General features: G+C 37.8%; 2 protein-coding genes across 6 annotated transcripts; both read left to right on the top strand.

Moving 5' to 3' along the window:
- The first annotated feature begins 11 nt into the window (after positions 1–11).
- cops2 (COP9 signalosome subunit 2) lies at positions 12–5,891 on the top strand. 3 transcript variants are annotated; one of them, XM_027173160.2, is made up of 13 exons: positions 12–204; positions 1,814–1,927; positions 2,030–2,107; positions 2,236–2,361; positions 2,962–3,051; positions 3,210–3,287; positions 3,369–3,543; positions 4,065–4,243; positions 4,330–4,382; positions 4,799–4,896; positions 4,994–5,076; positions 5,157–5,215; positions 5,345–5,891. In XM_027173160.2, the coding sequence occupies exons 1-13, from the start codon at positions 151–153 to the stop codon at positions 5,487–5,489; spliced, it is 1,332 nt and encodes a 443-aa protein (XP_027028961.1). In that variant the 5' UTR covers positions 12–150; the 3' UTR covers positions 5,490–5,891. The 3 variants fall into 3 exon arrangements, with proteins under 3 accessions (XP_027028961.1, XP_027028960.1, XP_047675591.1); XM_027173159.2 differs by having other exon boundaries at positions 77–213; XM_047819635.1 differs by having other exon boundaries at positions 194–213; positions 1,783–1,927.
- A 763-nt stretch (positions 5,892–6,654) lies between these two features.
- On the top strand, positions 6,655–20,992 carry cep152 (centrosomal protein 152). 3 transcript variants are annotated; one of them, XM_027173152.2, is made up of 29 exons: positions 6,656–6,985; positions 7,163–7,252; positions 9,398–9,504; positions 9,602–9,659; positions 10,038–10,343; positions 10,448–10,607; positions 10,759–10,899; positions 11,286–11,425; positions 11,520–11,720; positions 12,715–12,862; positions 13,439–13,530; positions 13,638–13,801; positions 13,914–14,118; positions 14,221–14,328; positions 14,812–14,942; positions 15,012–15,140; positions 15,252–15,387; positions 15,506–15,691; positions 15,773–16,036; positions 17,069–17,200; positions 17,464–17,861; positions 17,972–18,167; positions 18,652–18,724; positions 18,826–18,993; positions 19,112–19,193; positions 19,302–19,384; positions 19,489–19,645; positions 19,756–19,862; positions 19,962–20,992. In XM_027173152.2, exons 2-29 carry the CDS (start codon positions 7,163–7,165, stop codon positions 20,711–20,713), a joined length of 4,914 nt encoding a protein of 1,637 aa, XP_027028953.2. In that variant the 5' UTR covers positions 6,656–6,985; the 3' UTR covers positions 20,714–20,992. The 3 variants fall into 3 exon arrangements, with proteins under 3 accessions (XP_027028951.2, XP_027028953.2, XP_027028950.2); XM_027173150.2 differs by having other exon boundaries at positions 6,655–6,985; positions 15,506–16,036; positions 19,115–19,193; XM_027173149.2 differs by having other exon boundaries at positions 15,506–16,036.
- The last annotated feature ends 151 nt before the right edge of the window (positions 20,993–21,143 follow it).

Below are 21,143 nucleotides of genomic sequence, written 5' to 3'. Positions count from 1 at the left end.
TCATTGACTAGGATAAAAAAGATGGCGCACAGCTGACTTGGGTTCAGAGCAAACATAAGGTGTTTTCCGCATGCGCACTACGTCGTACACGGTGATTATTTTGAAGCGCGGAGGATTGTGGGAGTGTTTCGGCCCTATTCACCGGTCAAAATGTCTGACATGGAAGATGATTTCATGTGCGACGATGAAGAAGATTACGATCTGGTAAATGAAGTAAATTGCGCAATTTTATATTCACGTTACATTTTATAAGCAAATCATTTGTTTTTGTATACATCTAGCATGACACAATACGGCTAACATGTTAGCATGCTAGCTAGTTCTCCCTCTGACTGTATAGCTAGCTTAGCAACCGTAGCCTAGTAGCTAGCCAAGCTACCTTATGTTAGTTATTGTTATAGCTGTAGCTTTTCATGTGTTCACTTAGCTGCTCTTCTGGTTTATTTATCAAAGTCTAGCTAAAATAACTGCACTTATATAGTTGTTAAAGTGTATAAATATGTTTTTGCCGCTACACTGTGCAGTATTTTACAGAATGCTAAACGCTTGTTAGCTGTAGCTCTGTGCAGCTTGAGAGCTGTCACTGTCTCACTCACTGCACGTCCAAAGTGAAATTACAACCTGGTAGATATTTCTTCAGCATAATACACTGACACATGTACTGACATTGTGGCAGTGTATATAAAGACAGTAAAGCTTTCAACTGAAGCCAAGAGAACTTTGTTATAATAATATTAAGATAAAGAAGAATTGAAAGTATACATTTTATTTAGGTTAAGTAAAAACTTCAGAATTCGTTTATTCATCTTCAGAAACTACTTAATTGTCAGTGTTGCAGTGGATCCAAAAAAAGGAACACTGAGCTGGGATGTCAGTCCATCTCAGGATAATATATATACACACACACACACACACACACACACACACACACACAAACACGTTTTAGGAACAAGGGAGGAAACTTGAGGATTTAAATTATCTGCTGTGATAATGGTACTGACAGAAAGAAGACATGCTAAAAATGTCTACAAAGAAGTCTATAAAAAAAAAGGTCAAGAGATAAAGGTATACAAGGACAAAATAGGCGAATGAAAAAATCGGAGTGAATAAATGGCTTTTTAAAAAGTGATCTTTTTTTTGCTCACTTCGGAGCCACAGGACTATATGTTTAGAATCCTCTGAATGTGGTTTTGTTTGCTTAAAAGCACAACTAGATCTAGTTCAGGTATTATAGTTATTAGCCTGTTTTACTGTTCACTTAAATAAAATAGCTTTAATTGATAACTGGAAAATAAATTTCAGTAACGTTAACTTGAATTGAACTGCCGTTTGAATAATTGATTTTAATAAGGACTTGAATAAGTGCTTTTAAAACATGTCATAAATTGTACAATTAGTCTAGGTGTTAGTCCTCATTTTTTAGTACCTGGTTTAAATAAATGTGCAGTATGTGTAAGAAGTCTCTAAAATAGTTATAGTTGCACAAACTTTAAGAGAAACCTAAGCTTATCGTAGTTTTGGTATTTCTGTAAATTTTTGTCGGGAATTCAGCAGAGTGCGGATGTTTAACTAGCTGCACCAAAATACTGCCTCCACTTTATAAATGCTCTATATTGTAAGAAGATGGATTTGGCTTGAGTTGAAATATTTCTGTTATGAAGTTTCAAGTTTGGCAGTGCAGTGAATGGGACTGATGTTCCCATCTGACTGGGAATTACTTTACAAAAGAGCTGCTTAGCACAGTGATGGGATGCAAAAAACACGCTGCTGATAATCTTTCAGAATCTTCCTCTGTTCTCTGTTTCCATTTCAGGAATACTCAGAGGACAGCAACTCCGAGCCAAATGTTGACTTGGAAAATCAGTACTATAATTCTAAAGCCCTAAAGGAAGATGATCCCAAAGCTGCTTTGAGCAGCTTTCAGAAGGTAAAGCAGCACTCAGCACTCTGTTTAAATAAGTTATTTTATCATATATTTTTTTAAAAGTTTGCTGTAAAAGAAACAACCGCATTATTTTCTGAACTCTAGGTGTTGGAGCTTGAGGGTGAAAAAGGAGAATGGGGTTTCAAAGCATTAAAACAGATGATCAAAATAAATTTTAAGTTGGTAAGAAGCCAAGCCATCACACAGATTTGAAATTTGTAAAAAAAAAAAAAAAAAAATGCTTTAATGGTGATGACAACAAAAAAAATTTTTTTTTTTTTTTAATAAATGTTTATTTTTTTCCCATTCAGACAAACTTCCCGGAAATGATGAACCGATACAAACAGCTATTGACGTATATACGAAGTGCTGTCACAAGGAACTACTCTGAGAAATCTATCAACTCTATTCTAGATTATATTTCAACCTCCAAACAGGTATTGTATCCATGGTAACGCTTTACTTTTCCCTTAACACACATTATGTAATACATTTGTTACCTTGAACAAATCATAAGCATCATCGTTAATACACCTTAAATAGCGTTAATAAGGTAACTAACACTAATGGCCTGCAGAAACACATGTTCATGTCATCAGTTATTTAATTTTAATACGAATACCTTAATAAACATGTTTTAAAGATAAAAATGTTTTAAAGATTAATTTGCAAAATTCAGACATGAGGGCGGAAAAATAAATAAATAAAAGATCGATCTTAAGTTATCAACATCCGGATACAATTAATTTCAATTTAATTTTCAATTTAATTTGCTTAAGTTTTTTAATTAAAGTTAATTTGCTTAAGTTTACTTGAATTTATCGAGTAAACATCAGTGTAAATATGTTTTATTAATTTTCATACAAAAGTACACATGTAATTTTTAATGTAGTAATGTAATGCAGTAAATAATTTGAATCAGGAACGTTTATGATTTCTTTAATGAATGCGTTTCAAATATGTTGCATTTAGAAAGTCATTTAAACTCTGTGTAAAAAAAAAAACCTTTGTGAATTTCTTGTTGCTCCTCATTACAGATGGACTTGCTTCAAGAATTTTATGAGACGACTCTAGAAGCATTAAAAGATGCCAAAAACGACAGACTGTGGTTTAAAACCAATACGAAGGTATTTATGATGGTTATAACCTTAGCTAAAATGACTCATTTTTCATACTAGCAAAGTATATATGTGTCCCTCGTATTGATGTATATGCCAGGAACTAATTTTGCTGCATTTCCAACATATTAGAGTTAAAATTCTACAATGTGTTCATCTCAATCCAGTTAGGCAAGTTGTACTTGGAGAGAGAAGAGTATGGAAAACTTCAGAAAATTCTCAGGCAGTTGCACCAGTCATGTCAGGTAAAAGATCACCGATGTGGACATTTTGATGTTTAGATGAAGTGTCATTTGATTGTAATTGTTGGTATTGGCTTTGTGAAGACTGACGATGGTGAAGATGATCTGAAGAAAGGTACACAGTTGCTGGAGATTTACGCTTTGGAAATTCAGATGTACACAGCCCAGAAAAACAACAAGAAGCTAAAAGCCCTTTATGAGCAGTCTTTACACATCAAGTCAGCAATCCCACATCCACTCATCATGGGAGTTATCCGAGGTATTTGGTTTCTTCCAATATCTATTTCTTGTTTCCTAAATCATTTATTTCAAAATATTAATAACAAAGGAATGATGTGTCTTACTGTGGCAACCCAAATGACCGTTTCCATATCTGTGTCTTTCTGTGTGTCTTTTTGTCTGTGTGTCTTTCTTTGTATGTGTCTTTCTTTGTCTGTGTGTGTGTCTTTCTTTGTCTCTGTGTGTGTGTCTCTTTCTTTGTCTCTGTGTGTGTCTCTTTCTTTGTCTCTGTGTGTGTGTCTCTTTCTTTGTCTCTGTGTGTGTCTCTTTCTTTGTCTCTGTGTGTGTGTCTCTTTCTTTGTCTCTGTGTGTCTCCTTTCTTTGTCTGTATGAGTGTCTCTTTCTTTGTATGTCTTTCTTTGTCTGTGTGTGTGTCTTGCTTTCTGTCTGTGTGTGTGTGTCTTGCTTTCTGTCTGTGTGTGTGTGTCTTGCTTTCTGTCTGTGTGTGTGTGTCTTGCTTTCTGTCTGTGTGTGTGTCTGTCTGCATGCTCTCTGATCTAGAATGTGGTGGAAAAATGCATTTAAGGGAGGGAGAGTTTGAGAAGGCGCACACAGACTTTTTTGAAGCATTCAAAAATTACGATGAATCTGGAAGCCCCAGACGAACTACATGTTTAAAGTACTTGGTCTTGGCCAACATGCTGATGAAGTCAGGAATAAACCCATTTGATTCTCAAGAGGTAATGAGAATATTATTTGGCATCTTTCTGTTGTCGGTTTGTTGTTGGAATAATTGGGATTTTCTAAAATGTTGTTTTGTGGCTAGGCAAAACCCTACAAGAATGACCCAGAAATACTAGCAATGACGAACTTGGTAAGGTAAGGCAGCATAAAGACAGATTTATATATAACAAATTACATAAGCTTCCCAGACCCAAAAAAAAAAGTCATTTCTACTTACTGAGCTGCACTTTAGCATGGCTGCCTGTGTTTTACCTGCTGTACAGTCTGTTGTGACAATTAGATAAAAGCAAATATGGTTGTTTCAGGGTTTGGAAATACCAAGTTACATTTGCCTAGAAGCACAGTCTGTAAACATTGTACAATAAAATGCTATTGTAGGTGGACATGACTCTTTTTCTTTTGTCCAGGGAGCTTATAATCACACATCCCTTTACATATAATTTAATCATCATAATTTAATCATTAAATAATTATCTTAAAATGTTTTCTTTTTGAAAACAGTGTAGATTATAGCAGATTTTTGTCTAATTTTTTTGTTTGTTTAATCCCAGTGCCTACCAGAACAATGACATCACAGAGTTTGAGAAAATCTTGAAGACAAATCACAGTAACATAATGGATGACCCCTTCATCAGAGAACATATTGAAGGTGAGTCTGACTTGCAACTCGAAATGGAACAAATACACTGATCCCCTAGTTAGTAAATGTGACTGAACATGTCTTCTTTTTATTTTTTTATTTTTAGAGCTGTTACGGAACATAAGAACGCAAGTGCTCATCAAATTAATTAAGCCTTACACTAGGATACACATACCGTTCATTTCAAAGGTAATATTTTTTCCGTAGAACTGAACTTTTTTGTTGAAAGTTCAATTATTGTGTTTTGACTTGATGGCTTTTTTCTGCAGGAACTAAACATCGATGTCGTGGATGTGGAAAGCTTGCTAGTGCAGTGTATATTAGACAAGTAAGTTGTCATATATTATTTGTAATATAATATCTTATAAATAATGATATTCTTTTGTAAAGGATATACTGGTACTAATGATATATATATGATTATGATATGATGTATATGATTGATTTAATGTTTCAGCACAATCAATGGCCGCATTGACCAGGTCAACCAGCTGTTGGAGCTCGATCACCAGAAGAGAGGTGGTGCTCGATATACAGCGCTAGACAAATGGACCAATCAGCTGAATTCACTCAACCAGGCCATTGTCAGTAAACTGGCTTGAGTGACCACTCAAAACTGAGAAAAACAGTCCGTTCTCCAGACACCCAGATGGCTCAAAGGGCTGTCAGAGACACAAACTCCTTTCAGGTCCCAAATCCCCTGATCAATGAATGACATGACATGAAGTGTGCGCTTAAACTGCTTAGTTTGTGTTATGCAGCTGCTGATACTTAAACCCCAACAGCTTTATAAATCCTAAACAACACAGAAATGCCCAAAGAAAATCTGTTGTTCTGAAAAGTCTGTTCTTTAGACTGTATTATCGGAATCATCTTGGGAGTTGTTATTTTATTCACACGTCTTGACATTTGGTTATAGCAAACATTTGAAAGATACGTTTTACTTTTTTTTTTAGAGGTGTGGTGATGCTCTGTAATAAAAGGAAGAATGTTTATCTGTTGAACACTGTCAAAGCATGTTTTGTTTTTGCTTAAAGATCCCCTTTCCGTGGTTTAGAAAGATGGACTATAGCACCAGTGAAAAATACTTGCTCAGTTTCTTCTGGTTTCCACAAATAAATAGGATTTGGGTGAGTGGAAAAAAGATTGTACCTCTAAGAATGGTTGAGTCATAGCATGAGAATACAGTGATGAATCTCAGTTAAATTACAGATGGGTTGAATTTGAAACTTCACCGCTGGACATAACTTGTGTTCTATTGTTTCATATTTGATCAATAAATAAAATGATGCATTTATTGCTTCAGAAAATAACTGAAATGTATGTTTTATGCAGGGGAAGGAGGAAAATGTATATATTATGTATGTTTTATGAAAATTTGTTGCACAATGTTAGATTATGTGTTGTATTGATATTTTTAAAGTGGGGTTTGTGATATCCAAGGAGCATATTGTCTGGTCCCTCAATACAAATTATGAACAACTTTAAACCAAGTTTAAGATAATGTAGATTTGTGGGTGGAGGAAATGATGATGATGATGGTGATGATGATGTATTAGTCCAATAAGCTCCCATAATATTATTTTAGACATTTTCATATTAAACCTAATCAATAATGAGGGGTGAGAGAATAATTCATTTTAACAATAATTAACATGAAGAAAGTTAGAGATCTTTTAATTTATGGTTTTTCTTAATGTATTACGTAAACGCATGCAAGAACGCGTAAGACGTCATACACCGACCAGCCAATGAGCTTCCAGAATTTTTGCCGCTGTTCAGAGCGCCATGTTTCAATAATGGCTCCTTGTAGCTTGTGTTGTAGCTTAGACACCGTATTGTTGGATCTAATCTGCAAACGAGTTTGTTATTGACGTGTGTAACGTCGCTGTTAGATAAAAACGACCGTTCGAACTGTAGGAGTTTTGTTAATGAGGCTTTTAAACGCGTAACTAACTGGTTATTTGTCGTTTGGTGCAGTTACCTGTTGAATGCGATGCTAATGTTATGACTGAGAAGCTAACAACTAACCGTTATGGAGATTAACCGAATTAACGGCTGAAAATTTAAATCTGGATCATTTATTCATATAATAAAGGTAAGATATAGCTTTCTATCTCTCTGCTGTATAACCGACTGCGAATGTTAAATAGTCAGACGTGTTGTTATTGCTAACCAGAGGGACTAGTTAATAAGGAAATGGCTGGATTTATAGGGCTCACATTACTGATTGTAGGTGTTCGATGACTGCTAGACAACATCTGTCTGTTTTTAGATGTCCATCGATTTTGACAGCGCTGCGTTACAAACACTGCATGAAGAGGAAGAGGAATGTGATGAAGAGGACCATGCCAGGGAGCAGGAGGTAATTTAATATGTCTCCTACTACATGTTGCCTGGCAGTTCTGTAAACACCTTTTATACATACAGGCTTCATCCTGGCAGTTAACACACACACACACACACACACACACGCCCCTTCAAAGAAGCTCACACAACACACGCCCCTTCGAAGAAGCTCTCTTCTCTCTCTCTCTCTCTCTCTCTCTCTCTCACACTCACACTCACACTCACACTCACACACACACACACACACACACACACTTTCCTACAGGAGATCGAGGTGAAGGTAGTTTGAAGTTGGATATTAGACAGATATTTAGCTGCATGTCTTAGGGACTGTCAATAAATTACCAATTTAAATGACAAAGCAGCTTCCTTATCACGTGACCCAGTGAATCCAAACCTAAGCAGAATCGTTTTGGTACAGACACAAATGACCAACCTTATTTTATTGTATAATACAAAATTGATTTTTTATTAATTTTTAAAGCAAAATCATCATAATGGTTTTCTTTCTCTACCTCTTTTTAATTTCAATATTTTTTGTTTGTTTATTTTTTCTCATGCTGATGCTTTGGTACATGCCATGAAATAACTAAATCTGTCATCATCATCATCACCATCATCCATTAAAGGAGATGAAGTGCCAAAAGTTTAATTGCGTTATCTATTTAGTTTGATGTCTTTTGCCTGTAGCCATTTTTTGGAGGTGTTATATGTTGGTTAAATGGCTGCTCTGTATATGCGTGTAAGTTTTGTCAGAAATGCATCATTTCACCAAAACAAACTTCCAACATCACTAAACAAAAAGTCATGATGTAGATGTGCACATTTGATTGTTCTTATTTTAAGTAAAACAGCAGAGGTTTGACTTAAGTGAATAAATCGTGTATTTGGGAAGCACAGATTTAAAAGTGTGGCACAATTAAAATGTAAATGCCTAAGTCTAGTTACAAGATTTGAATTAAACCTGAATTGAAAAACTAATTCAAAAATGTAGTTACAGGTTAATCCCTAAACAATGATTCTGATTAATATCACAAACTCTGAGTTGTTATTACTATTGGAAACCCAACTCTGTTGTCACTAATTATGCAGTAAAATAAAAATTCAAAGTGAGTGGAAAACCAAATAATCAACTAATAAAGGTATTAAATAAACATTGTCTGCTATATTTACTTGATTGTTTTCAGTTAGTAGAAACCTTGATGTGTTTGTGTTTAAAGGCCAAATTCTTCCAATCAGATACATGTAGACTGTGACTCATGCTTTAGAAATCTGTTGCATGATGGACCTGAACTATTATTGGCTGAAGTGAAGTGCTGTCAGGCGTGTCTGCGATGACTTTGTCAGCATGCGCTTCGTTTTCTGGACTTGTAGTCTAAGTGAAGAGGAAAGCAATATTGTGAGCTTACAAGAGGATTTATTTTTTGCACAGTGGACTATACTGCTTAGTGCAGATGATTTGACTGATCTAGGAATAGTTGTAATAACAGCTAAACCAATGTAGCACTCAAGGTTATTTGCATAGCAGGTTTTGTAAAACGTTTCTCCACAATAAGGGAGAAATGTTTCTGCTCCAGTTAACCAGAATGTATAGCCAGACAATAGGCAAGCTTCAGGCCAGGACAGTGCACAAAATGTTCAGGTTTTTTTATTTATTTCCTTAAGTCTGCTTAATCACAGGACTTTGTACATCTAAACAACTGGAACTTGGAAGTGTATGGTTTGGACACAACTAAGGACTGTGGCTTTGAGGTCTCTGTTCAGCCTAAATGCTTGAACATGTGAGTGTGTTTGTGTGTGAGGAAACTGTGGAAGATGTCAGGTTGATTCAGCACTCTTTATGGAGAGTAAGTCTGTCTGGTTAATACTTTATTTTTAACCCCCTGTATCTTTTGGAATACCCTGTTATTTATGGTGCCTGTAAATACCGTATGGTTCACTATGTTGGCTTTTTTTTTTTCACATGTCCGTTTAAAGTCATTAGTATGGCATATATTGTTCAGCAGTATAGATAGTCTAATGATAGGCCTGTTTGTGTAGAAAAACTGGGTGGTGGTGTTTATTTCAGCGGTTGCTATGGTTTCCTATGTGTTGTCTGAAAGCTGCCATGCAATTTTTTGGTACATTGTCTGACAAATTCTGAATAACTTGTGCTCTCTAGCTGCAAAAGCTCTTGACAGACCTCCCCGATGATATGCTGGAGGATAGTCACGACTCCTCACCAGAGCTGGACTACTCAACCTGCAGTCCTCAAAGAGACAATGACCGGTAAAGGAAGACCGTTACGCTCAATCAGCTCATTTCATTTTACCAGTGATTTTGTTCTGTCTTTCAGAAATGTATGATTTGTTTTTATGTATGTCAGACTACAGCATGCTTGGAATGGACAATCTGATCAACCACAGCCTCCTTCAGCTGAAATGGTGAGTTTATTTCTTATAATTCAGGTGTTAGTATGACTGAAGGAAACCAACCATCATGATAGTGTTTACATGGTGGTTTAAAATTAAGATGAACCTTGATGCCTGTGCAAGCAAACATCCAGTGTGATGTTTTATCCATTTTGTTAGTTTAATATTGTATTCCTGTGGCTCCTAACTAATCGTCAGTATTGTTAATTCCATAAAAGTCAAAATAATTTATCCCATTTTTGTGATTTAATAATATTTGTTCTCTAAATGATTACAAAGTGGCCATCATTCACAAATCACCTGCTGCCTCTTGTTCAATGTTTGAAAATCCTAGCGTTTTATTGATTTAGTTATTGACAAGATCTCTAACAATTTTTTGTCTTTTTGTAGAATCCTGGGAATGCTTATACCCAGTCCGATCATCAGGGTTATATTTATGGCCCTGATCATGCTCATCACCTCCAGGGAACGACAGATCATTTAACCCATGGCTGGGATGCACACCAAGGTCAGAACTATCAGTATGAGTCTGGAGAATATGTCTACACCTCTAGTGGGACTGCAGTATCTAATGGAACCAGCAGCAACTCTGTTGAGGAGGACTATGAACAGGAAGCTTACCTACACGCAGGTCATCATGCTCAAGCAGATGGCCAAGACTATGGAGAACATTCCATTGTCAGGAACTACTTTCAGGTAATACTGGATACTTTCTGCTATAATGTACTGTGTATATTGGTGTACATTATGATATATAACTAATATGAAACTTACATTTAACATTTTTGTAATATTTCCAGAAATTTGATAATGGGATAACTGACAGCCAAGATCTCGACTGTTACAAAGCCAGCTACCAGCCACATAAGCCAGCAAGACAAAATATGTTCAACATTCAGTCATCTCATCAAAATGGCCACTTTGACCAGCTGCAAAGAGACTTTCTTGATTCATCACCAAGTAAGTCACGTGAGGGAGGTTTGCTTTCAAATATATGAGACAATAGCCATTGAGAAAAGTGCTATACAAATAAAACTGAATCTAATATATTGAATGCTGATAATAAAAACAGTTAATGGATAATTTTCAAATGTGAAATATTTTGTTTTAGCTACTGTTGATGCTCAGGAATCTGCTCAGTTGAGGATTTTAAACAAGGCTCAATTAAGGCAGATTGAGGACCTTGAGCAGAAACTGGAAGATAGCAGGCGTAAAATGAGATATCTTGAGCATCAGTTTGCCATCGTAAAAGGTAAGCTAACATCTAAGGGATACCAAAAATTATTTTCCATGTTTTGGTATCTGGCCAGTAACGCAGAGGTCCATTTTGTCTCTGAGCAGACAGTGCCACTCAGTCCTATTGACCATTTTTAAACTATGAATCCATATTTTAACTACTGGGGCTTTTTTTTTTGGGGGGTTTTTTTTTTTTGTTTATTTGTTTATTTATTCATTTATTCATTTATTTATTTAAATAGACAGTAAATAACATTTCATTCAATTTCCATAACATTTCTCACAGCAGTTACTTTCTAATCCATGTGATAGTTAATTATGTTGAAATTAAGCCTAGAAGAATTATGATTATATACTAAAATGTTTTCCAAGTAATTGTATTTTTACTTTTCTCTTACCTAGATGAAAAGGATGGGCTAACAGTATCACTGAAGGAGTCTAGTCATCTCCTAGAGGAGGCAAAAGAGAGGGAGTCTCGACTACAAGCGAAAGTCATGTCTTTGGAGCGACAGATTCAGACCCTTACAGAGCGAGAACAGGAGGTCTAACTGCAGCATCATGAATCACATATTGCCCTCTGCATTCAAACTATGTGTCTGTAGCTGAGCAAGAGCCTTCTGTTGATTATTGTTGTAGAACATGAAGAAGCAGTCTGCTGCACAGGCAACAGTAGACAGTCTGCAGCAGCAGATGATGGAGCTACGTCGCTCTGACACACTGACGCGAGCACGAGAGCAGCATGACCGAGACATGGCTACTATGAAGGAACAGCATGAAACTAGAGTGCTTGCTCTACAACAAAAATTGGATACACATAGTCAAAATCTGGAGGAGCAGGTTAGTTCACTTCTGAACCATACTCATCATACGTTTGCGAGCACATAGAGGTGTTCTTAGAGATGTCCACCAACCAGCTTATCTGGTCTACAGTATTAGTATCAGTGTTACACTTACTGAGCACTTTATTAGGAATGCTATATACTGATCCCAGATATTTTGGTCAATGTTGACACAAGTGCATCACAAAATTCCTGCAGATGTTTCAGGTGCATTTGTAAGCTGCAGCTTTCCTAGCCTATCAAGTCATAGAGGTGTTCTATTGGGTTCAGAACCAGGGACTAGGAAGGCAACTGAAGAACACTGAACACATGTTCATGAAACAAGTTGGGAAAATTGTGGTCATAAAGGGATGCACATGGTCAACTATACTGAAATAGGTCTTTTCTACATATAGTTTATGGCATTCAAGTGGTGATTGATTGGTTTTCAAAGGCCCAACAAGTGTAAAAATGAAACATTCCCCACACCACCAAACAACCTCCACCAGCCTGGACTGTTGACATAAGGCAGGTTGGGCCCATGGATTCATGCTGTTGGTGCCAAATTCTGAGCCTACCAGCATGTGCTTAAGTATAACAAGAGATCATCATTCATTAGACTAGGCAATGTTTTTCCACTCTTCAACTCTCCAGTTTTGTGAGCCAGTGCCCACAGCAGCCTCTGCTGTCTGTATTTGACTAACACAAGTTGAACCAAACATGGCCTTCTACTGTTGTAGCCCATCTGTTGATTGGTTACAATCTTGTTGAGCAGATGATTGCAAGAGTAAGCGTAGGAGTACTCTATTGAAAGAGTAGGTGTACGGTTGTTCCCAATAAAGATCTCAATGTGTTTGTTTATCATATTTTTGTAATATTATGTTTAAGTACCTTTCTTTATCACAAAATGTTCAGTGATTTCAGTAGAGGGCGCTGCAAGTCCTTGTGGACCTTACATTCTGAAGCTGCATGAAAGCAAAGTGATGTACTGTATGTGTGTGCATGCATGACAGGTACAGTTGGCCCAGAGGCTGCGAGAGCAGGTGAAGCAGCTGGAGAGGCAGAGAGAGGAAGAGCAGGTGGACAGAGCTGCAGTCATCAATGCCCTCACACAGCGTTTGGAGGAGAGCCAGCAGCAGTGTGCCAAGCTGCTTCAAACTGGTCTGTGTGTCTGCGTGTGTGTCTGCGTGTGTGTCTGCGTGTGTGTCTGCGTGTGTGTCTGCGTGTGTGTCTGCGTGTGTGTCTGCGTGTGTGTCTGCGTGGTGTGGTCTGTGTCTGTGTGTGTCTGTGTCTGTGTGTGTGTGTCTGTGTCTGTGTGTGTCTGTGTATGGCTGGCTGTCTGTGTGTGGCTGTCTGTGGCTGTGTGGCTGTCTGTGGTAATTTTTCTGTGCAATGTTAATTCAGTTGAATCATTTCACCAAAATGTAAATAACATTGCAGAGTTCTTAGCAATTACCTTAAAAATGGTGGTAACTCGGAGGTTATATTTTGAGTGCCATATGTTGTGGATTTATATTTTCTTTATTGGGGTAGGGCTGCACAGTTAATTGCTTTGACTGACTATTGTTTGAAATACCCACATGTTCGAAACCTGCAATATTCAAATCTACACTCTAACACTCCTATGTGTTCCATGAACATCACAGAGGTTATATATAAAATTTTCTGTAGGCATTTAGATTAGACCAGTACTTCAACTGATCCAGACATTATATTAAAACTGTTGGTCTTTTTTAGGGTGTGTGCAAGAGATGAGCCAGATGCAGATAAAGCTACAGCAGACCCAGTCTAGTCGTAACATAAGTGAGAATATGAACAAAGTGCTACAAGTACGTGAACCAGTCCTCCTTTTTCTTTTTTTTCTTGTACAAGTCATCTAAAAGTAGTGTAGTATTGACTGCTTTCAGTTTTGTAGTTACTCATCATATCTCCATAGGAAGAGTTAAATGAGTTGAAAGAGCAGATCACCCTGTATGAGTCAGCTGTGAAGCTTGGAGCAGTTTCTTTGGACTCAAACCCAAACTGGGAAAATCAGCTGTCTGAATCCTACATAGATCTTGGTATTAAGAGAGTTAAGTGGAAAGATGGCAGAAATCATAGGTAAATAGTTTTGCATAATATCTCAGAAATTTATATAATCATTTAATAACATTGTTGGATTCAGTGATTCAGAGCTTATTAGATTATTATAGCCTCTTTCTCTTGTTTTTAGCACTCCTGTCCTGTCAGACTCTAGCGTGCCAAAGGAGGACTATGTGAAAGAACTAAAAACTGAGCTGCAGCGGTGTCTAGTGCAACTGAAAACAAAAAGGGAGACGATCTCCCGCTTACAGAAAGAGCTCCAGATATCACACAGTCGTGTGGAACAGCTGCAGACTCAGCTACAAGGAGCTGAGAAAAATGCTAAAGACTCTGTGGTAAATAAAGTCTCTTATATGTATGTGCACAGTATTTTCTATACATAAAATAAGCCTGTGGTTCCATAAGCTGTATGCTGTGTACTCTTGTGAACATTGCAGGTTAGGGAAAACAGCCTAGAAAAGCTTTTGGAGCAATCGAACCTGACCCCTCACAAAGAGATTGCAAGACTGGAAGAGGAACGACAGCAACTGCAGAAGAAAGTCGAGGTCCATATGCAAATCTTTTCTTTTTCTACTCTTGTGTTATTTGGGAATATGGTTTCCTCAGTAAAACATTCACAACAATCAGGCTTTAATATCACAAATTTGATCTTCCATTAAAGGTGACCTATAAAAAATAATGGCCAAATTTTATAAAAGGCCAGGACTCTGTTGGAGGTCATACTAATAGCACATTATGCAGAGAATCCATTCTAGAATAATTAGACATGTCAGCTATAATGATGGGTGGATTTATTAGTCACTCTCCGCCACAGAGTTCTTTTTCTTGGATGCATTTTAACAACAACAAAAAAAGCCTAATTGTGTAACCAGTGGTTCTTACTCCTCTCAGGATGCATTGTATTTGAATGCATTTCAACCTTCTATTAACACTAGCTTTTAGGAAGTGAATGTATGCCCAGATTTTGATTTGTTCAGCACAGGATTTATTGTTTTTGTGTTTAAATGAGGCTTGTATTTCAATCGCAGGCACTAGAGTCGAGAAATAAGGAGCTGAAGCAGACTGAGGAAAAGGTGAAAGCGGCTAATGCTGAGCTCTGCACCAAGATGAGGGAGATGATTCAGGAACTGGACCAGGAGAAACAGGAGGCTGCAGAGAGGTACGACATGTTTTATTTGGGGAAATGTGTGATGAGAGATTAGATTCATCATTGGCGGTGTGTTTTCAGATATGAGAGAACCCAGCAGCAGTACAGAGATGATGTGGTTCAGTGTGTTCGTACAGAGCTCACCCAGGAACACACCGCACATATTGAGCAGCTTACTGCCCAGCATCAACAGCACATCCAGCAGCTGGAGTAAGTGACATGTTCAAAGATATCTGCCAAATAATATATCCTTATACTTGTATATAATTTTGATATAATTCAAGTTGTGTAAGTTAACTTTCTTGTGCATACTGTACACAGATCTAAATTAGCTGACCTAAGGCAAGAAGTATTAGCTGTGCAGGAATGTTACATCTCTGTTTGCAAGGAAAAGGATAAACTTGAGGACAACCTTCAGAGCAGAATTGATGAGGAAATAAACATGAAAGACAATGAGGTGATCAATTCAGCAACATAAGAAATAGATCTGAATTACATTATTAATTTCATATGAATCTCACAGAATGGTATTTCAAATTAAATCACAAACATTATATTTATTTTATGTTCCGCAGATAAAGAGACGACAGGAGACTGAGGAGGCTCTGGAGAAGCAGAAGGCAGATTTGGCTTCCCAACACCAGGAGGCTGTTACCCAGCTTAAGGCTCAGTGGGCCAAAGACAAAGAGACAGAGATACAGTTGCGGGTCACTAAGCAGCTAGTCTCTGTCAAAAAGATCTGGCAAGAAGAACAGCAAGAAGTGAGTAGCAAATTTACCAAATATAATACATTTGAAGTGTTGAGCTTATGCTTGAGTGTGTGTCCTTTATGTCACTTAAAGAAGTGGGAGCAAAAACTGGAAGAGGCCATGATGGAAAAACAAAAAGCCAAATCTACAGGAACACAGGATAACTCTTCTCAGACAGACACTAGGGATTCTGTATCCCAGCTTCTCTCCCTGGAGCAGCTGGAAGACAGACTCAGTGCCCAGAGGATGGCGCTGGAGCAAGAGACTGATGGCAAGCTCAAAAAAGCTGTGGAGGTGGCACTGAGAAGTAAAGAGAGAGAGCTGCAGCAGAAACATGTACAGGACACAACATTACAGGTAAATTTCACACAGCGCTTAGGGCTCTATGTTTGGTGGGGAAAAAGAGTAAGTTGCTGGTATTAACATGAACTGTTATTAACGTATGTACTGCTTTAAACTGCTAACTAAATAAATGAAATTTGTGCCATCAGTTCTAAATATGATTGCAATCACATTTACAGTATTTGGCAGACATCCTTATACAGCCCTTATCTCAATTCTACAGTCTGTTGAGGGTTAAAGGCCTATGGTAGCTTGGCAGTCCTGGGATTTTAACTTTCTCTTATAACTCATGACATCTTAAATACTGAGCTACTACTGCTCAGAATGAATGATGTGCATACTAAGTTGGACAGTTGACATGTCTAAGAACTAATTTGAACTGCTTTTAAATCTGATATAAGATATTGTTTTCTATAACAGCATGGCTAACAACAGAAACTAACCTTCATGGTCATTCTACAACATTAAATGATTAATACATATCACTTGTTCAATAGTACATGAAACAATTACAATAAAAGACAAATTGCTGTAAGAGAAATAATTCCTTTTAACAACATGCTGTTCTAAGAGAATAATCAAGTCCTCTTGATTATCATCTGGCCGCATCACACCATCAAAAAGTTTCTTCTTATTTTTTAAATAACTGTTCACCATGTCATTCTGTTTTCCTTGAACCTATAAGTAAATCTGTAGAATCCTTTCCTGTCCTGTTTGACATTTTCTAGCCTTTGTTTTTTAATGTCTCCTGACATTATTATTATTAATTTAAATCCACGTGAAGTATTTCTACTGAAAACTATTGGCATCTTATTATAAAATATCAATGCTCAGTGTGAATATTGTTTAAAGGGTATGAAAGAATTTGATTGGACACAATCACAATCATGCCTTATACTGCAGCCAAGTTTTTGCCAGCACCAAAGGTCATGAAATACACAGCGCTCTTTTTTGCTCTGTGCACAATGACCACATCAGTTAATCCTATAATTCTGTTTAGATTCTCAGGACATCACTACACCACTTCTCTCTTTGTGTCCTTTGAAGGTTGAAAGGGCTGTGTCCAGGGCTCGTAATCGCTGGCTCCAAGAGATGTCCTCCCTCCCAGAGTACAAAGCCAATTTGCAGACCGAGAGAGAACAGTGGGAGACGCTACATCAGCAACACATTCAAGAGCAGGTTTGTTGAATTTAAAGCCATATACAAAAGCTGAAATTCCTTTCCAACAACAACTGACTAGAATTTAGGGAAAATTAAATTCAGAAACACTTTGTTGTACACTATTGCTGTAGCCCCTTCTGTTTAAGATATGTCATTTTCACCTTGTTAATTTTAATCTTACTTTATTGTGACCACCTTTTACATTAATAATGGGGGTTACTTAAGCAGAAGACCTATTTATTAGCTGATTTTTTTTTTTTTTTTTAATCTGCATCAACCAGGTGTCTTCAGCAATAAATGCAGTTGAAGACAAATGCCAGGAGACAATAACTAGAAAATGCAAGGAACTAGAGGACAATGTGTGCAGAATTCAGGAGCTTCAGAAGCAGGTGAATCACCTGAAAACTCAACTGGAGGATTCTGGTGAGGAGCAGAAGGCACTCCTCAAAGCTGAGCTCTCTGCAGCCCGAGCTTTGTGGAACACTGAAAAGCAGGAAGAAATTTCATGCCTTAAGATGCAATTCCAGGGAGACCAAGAGAGCGTAAAGGAAAAGCATCAGGCACAGCTGGAGAGAAGAATAAAAGAGACTCGAGAGGAGGCTCTCAGACAGGGGCAAGCACAGCTACAGGAAGCCTTGTGGAGCAAGGAGCAGGAGTGGAGGAGTCAGCAACAGCTCAAGTAATGATCAAAGACCACTGTGACTGATTAACATTGATCTAAGCATAGTGTCACAATCCTGTAAAGTTCTATACACTGTTTGCAAAACCACATCGTTACTCACAAAACAGGTTGCAGGAAGAACGGCAGCAATCAATGGAGGAGGTGCTGGCGGAATTAAAGGAGGTGCTGAAGGAGGTCCAGGAGCAGAGAGAAGTCGCTAAGGAGCGATGGAGCAGTGAAGGTGGTGTGAGAGCTAGACTGAGGAACCTGTGCAGACAAGCACTGGCAACAGCTATAAATAACACCAAGCAGGACTTGGTGAAGGTTTGTAATGTTAGTGTTTGCAAATATAGTGCCTCTACTACAAAAATAATCAATGGACAGACAAGCTCAAATCTTTCTTCATCCCAGTTCCTCAACTATCTAAATCTACCACGTCTATAGCATATGGGTTGCAATAAACAATAATGATCACATTACCCAGTGCTGAAAAAAGTGTAGTTATGTAGAATGCTTCAACTATTCAGCCAAACATTTAGAAAATATATATATAATGCGAAATCAACGGTACAGTTATGAAGTTTGTAAGACAAGTTTCAGGTAAATGGATTTTTTGAATATTCACATATCAAGTTAAAATTCTTGGACATGAACAGATGCATATGTAAAGACAGTGAACAGAGATAAGGTTGAAAATACTGGAGTGTTCCATAAACTGCAGGTTTTAACCTGTTTTGATGACTCTTTTCTTCATATGTGACACATAATCATGTATTGTTTCTCTATTACAATATATTTTATGCTACAGAGCAGTGAGGAGAAGTTGAGGCATGTTCTAAAGGAAACCGAAGAACAACATGAAAAGGAGCTGAATCATATCCGTATGTACAGTATATCCTTCTGCTAGAATTTACCGCTCTTATTATTTGAGATCATGAATTTTTTTAAGGTGAAACAAACACTTGCATTTTCTACTTTACAGGCTCATTGGATAAAAGGAAAGAAGGAGCCTGTAGCGGTAAGTGTTGTAATGACACCATAGTCAAGCTCCAGAAGAAGAATCAAGAGCTCCAGAGGCATTTGGAGAAGGCCTGTCGTCAGCTCCAGCACACAGTCCGAGAGCACAAGAGCACTCTGTGCAAACTCAAAGGTTGTTAGTACTCCGCTGTAGCTTTCACATGTGCCAAATATTAACATAAATATATTTTATATTTATGAATGTGTACATGTAGATCAGTATGAGTTAATGCATACTTTTTTTTTTATAGAAGAACACGAAGAAACTTTGCAAAAAGAGAAGGAAGCTCATGTAAAAGCAGTTGAGCAGGCCAAATTATCTGCCTCCAAGGAGTCAGTGTTTGTCCTTTCAAAAATGTTTTTTGCTTGATAAAATATAAACATTTATCTGCCTTTGACCGTGCATGCAAGGTTGAATTCTGTGGTTATGATTTGTTACAGTGGTGCAGTCAGTCAACAAAATCTTCATGCTGGCCTTGAAGAAATGAATGAACAATATATGAAAGCTGTGCAAAAAATAAGAGGTCTGTGTATTATTAGTTTACTCTGCTATTTCTGAAGAACTGTTTTACATTGTGGTTAGCATTGTTGGCATTGTGTCTGTACTTAATACTAACATGTTGTGCAGGTGACATGCTGCGTTACCTGCAGGACAGCAAAGAGCGAGCGGCTGAGCTGATCAGAGCTGAGGTCCTGAGAGAGAGACAGGACACGGCCCGTAGGATGCGCAGGTACTACCTCAGCTGCCTGCAGGAGCTTCTGGAGGAGGGGGGCCAGACTACTGGGTACGTGTTTCTTTCAGCCTGTCTGCTTTCTTATTTTTAAATCCTTTTTTCAAACCACTGCCTCATCAAAAATCTTGACCTCATTACTTGCCTGTCTCTTTAAAACTCAGCCCTGAGAAGAAAATTATCAATGCTGCCAGTAAACTAGCTGCCATGGCTAAAGTGCTGGAGACACCTGTAGCCAAAAAGAAAGTTCCAAGAAATCAGGAAGTACAAGGTACATATTATTTATTATTATTATATTTGTTTGTGGATTGTTAGTATTATGTAGTGGTGGTGAAAATCCTCACGTTTATCTGTGAAATGTTTTTCACAGAACTATCATCAAACTCTACAGAAAACACTAGAGTCGACCATCCTGCCAAAGTGCCATGTGCTGCATCAAGCCAAATTTATTCGGGCATAACTTCAGGCAAGGCCTCTCGGACCAACTTAAATCCTGTGAAGACGAACGCTGAAGGTCCTGAAGTAACCGAACAGGCCACCCTAAAGACACAACACTCTCCTCATGCCAAATCCTTCGGGGAAATTGCTTCACCCAGTGTGCATTTCAGTACTGTTGGCTCTGTGAATGTGACCCTAAGGAAGCATAGCAGGGAGGAGTACCTGATGGGGGCAGAAGCAGGAAAAGCCAGTGAGCGTTTTACTCCTCAGGCGACTGTTCACCCTTTACTACTTGAAGAGGCACCTGTGAGAGATGATGGTCAGAGTGATTGGAGTTTATCCAGTAATGGGTCCACTTTTACCAGTAACATTCATCTTATGCACTCCTATCCAGGCAAAAATTCAGAGCCATTGAACTCACTCTCACAATCTGGCCCTGCTGAAGACGATCTGGACTTTGGAAGCACCATAGGCGATAATTCTGATGTAACTGTTTACAAAGAGATTGCCAGAAAAACATCTGGGGTGAAACCTATGAAGAACACAGGCATTAAATTGACAAAGAGCAGGCAGCCAATACCAGGCTCAGAAGATGTGGCAATCCGTAAAGCTTGTCCTAAGAGTTTACTCTCACAATTCACACTGTGTCAGCAGGACAGTGGGTTTGACAGCCCAGTGTCTTAAGATTCAGCAATAAAATGCCATCTGTCCTAATTGTTTTTATGTATTGTTTTTGTGTACTTATTTTTGTGTGAGCCAGTTGCACTGTGATTTGACTGAATGTTTTTGTCACGTGATTGTCTGGATTTTTTATTTTTTTTACTGCCTTTTGTAAATTAAAGTTGAAATGTCTCACTAACTTATCTGACATTTCATAAAAACTTAATGCTGGTCATTTACCTGTCAGCATGTGAGCTGCATATAACAGGCAATTTTAAATGAAATTAAACTATGTGCCTCAGACACTTTGTGAATGATTTGTTGATTACATTAAGCAGTTTGCAGTCTTGCAGACATTAGTATAAAATCTTAGTGTAACACTTTCCTTTAAGCCCAGAGCACAGACTTGTACATTCCATTACAAACTCCACCCACTCAAAGTTTAAGCTAAAGA

Source organism: Tachysurus fulvidraco, chromosome 10 (genome assembly GCF_022655615.1).
Source record: "Tachysurus fulvidraco isolate hzauxx_2018 chromosome 10, HZAU_PFXX_2.0, whole genome shotgun sequence".
Classification (NCBI taxonomy): domain Eukaryota; kingdom Metazoa; phylum Chordata; class Actinopteri; order Siluriformes; family Bagridae; genus Tachysurus; species Tachysurus fulvidraco.
Note: the sequence above shows the minus strand (reverse complement) of the source record. Positions and strands in the feature narration are given on the sequence as shown.

What these genes read in the sequence shown, in the direction of transcription:
- cops2 (XM_027173159.2), top strand. Translation starts at nt 151, where the DNA reads ATGTCTGACATGGAAGATGATTTCATGTGCGACGATGAAGAAGATTAC. An exon ending in TCAAAATAAATTTTAAGTTG is followed by an intron (nt 2,108 to 2,235) that starts GTAAGAAGCCAA and finishes TTTCCCATTCAG; the next exon opens with ACAAACTTCCCGGAAATGAT. An exon ending in ATATTTCAACCTCCAAACAG is followed by an intron (nt 2,362 to 2,961) that starts GTATTGTATCCA and finishes TCCTCATTACAG; the next exon opens with ATGGACTTGCTTCAAGAATT.
- cep152 (XM_027173149.2), top strand. Translation starts at nt 7,163, where the DNA reads ATGTCCATCGATTTTGACAGCGCTGCGTTACAAACACTGCATGAAGAG. An exon ending in TAAACATGAAAGACAATGAG is followed by an intron (nt 15,388 to 15,505) that starts GTGATCAATTCA and finishes TATGTTCCGCAG; the next exon opens with ATAAAGAGACGACAGGAGAC. An exon ending in AGCTGTGCAAAAAATAAGAG is followed by an intron (nt 19,385 to 19,488) that starts GTCTGTGTATTA and finishes CATGTTGTGCAG; the next exon opens with GTGACATGCTGCGTTACCTG.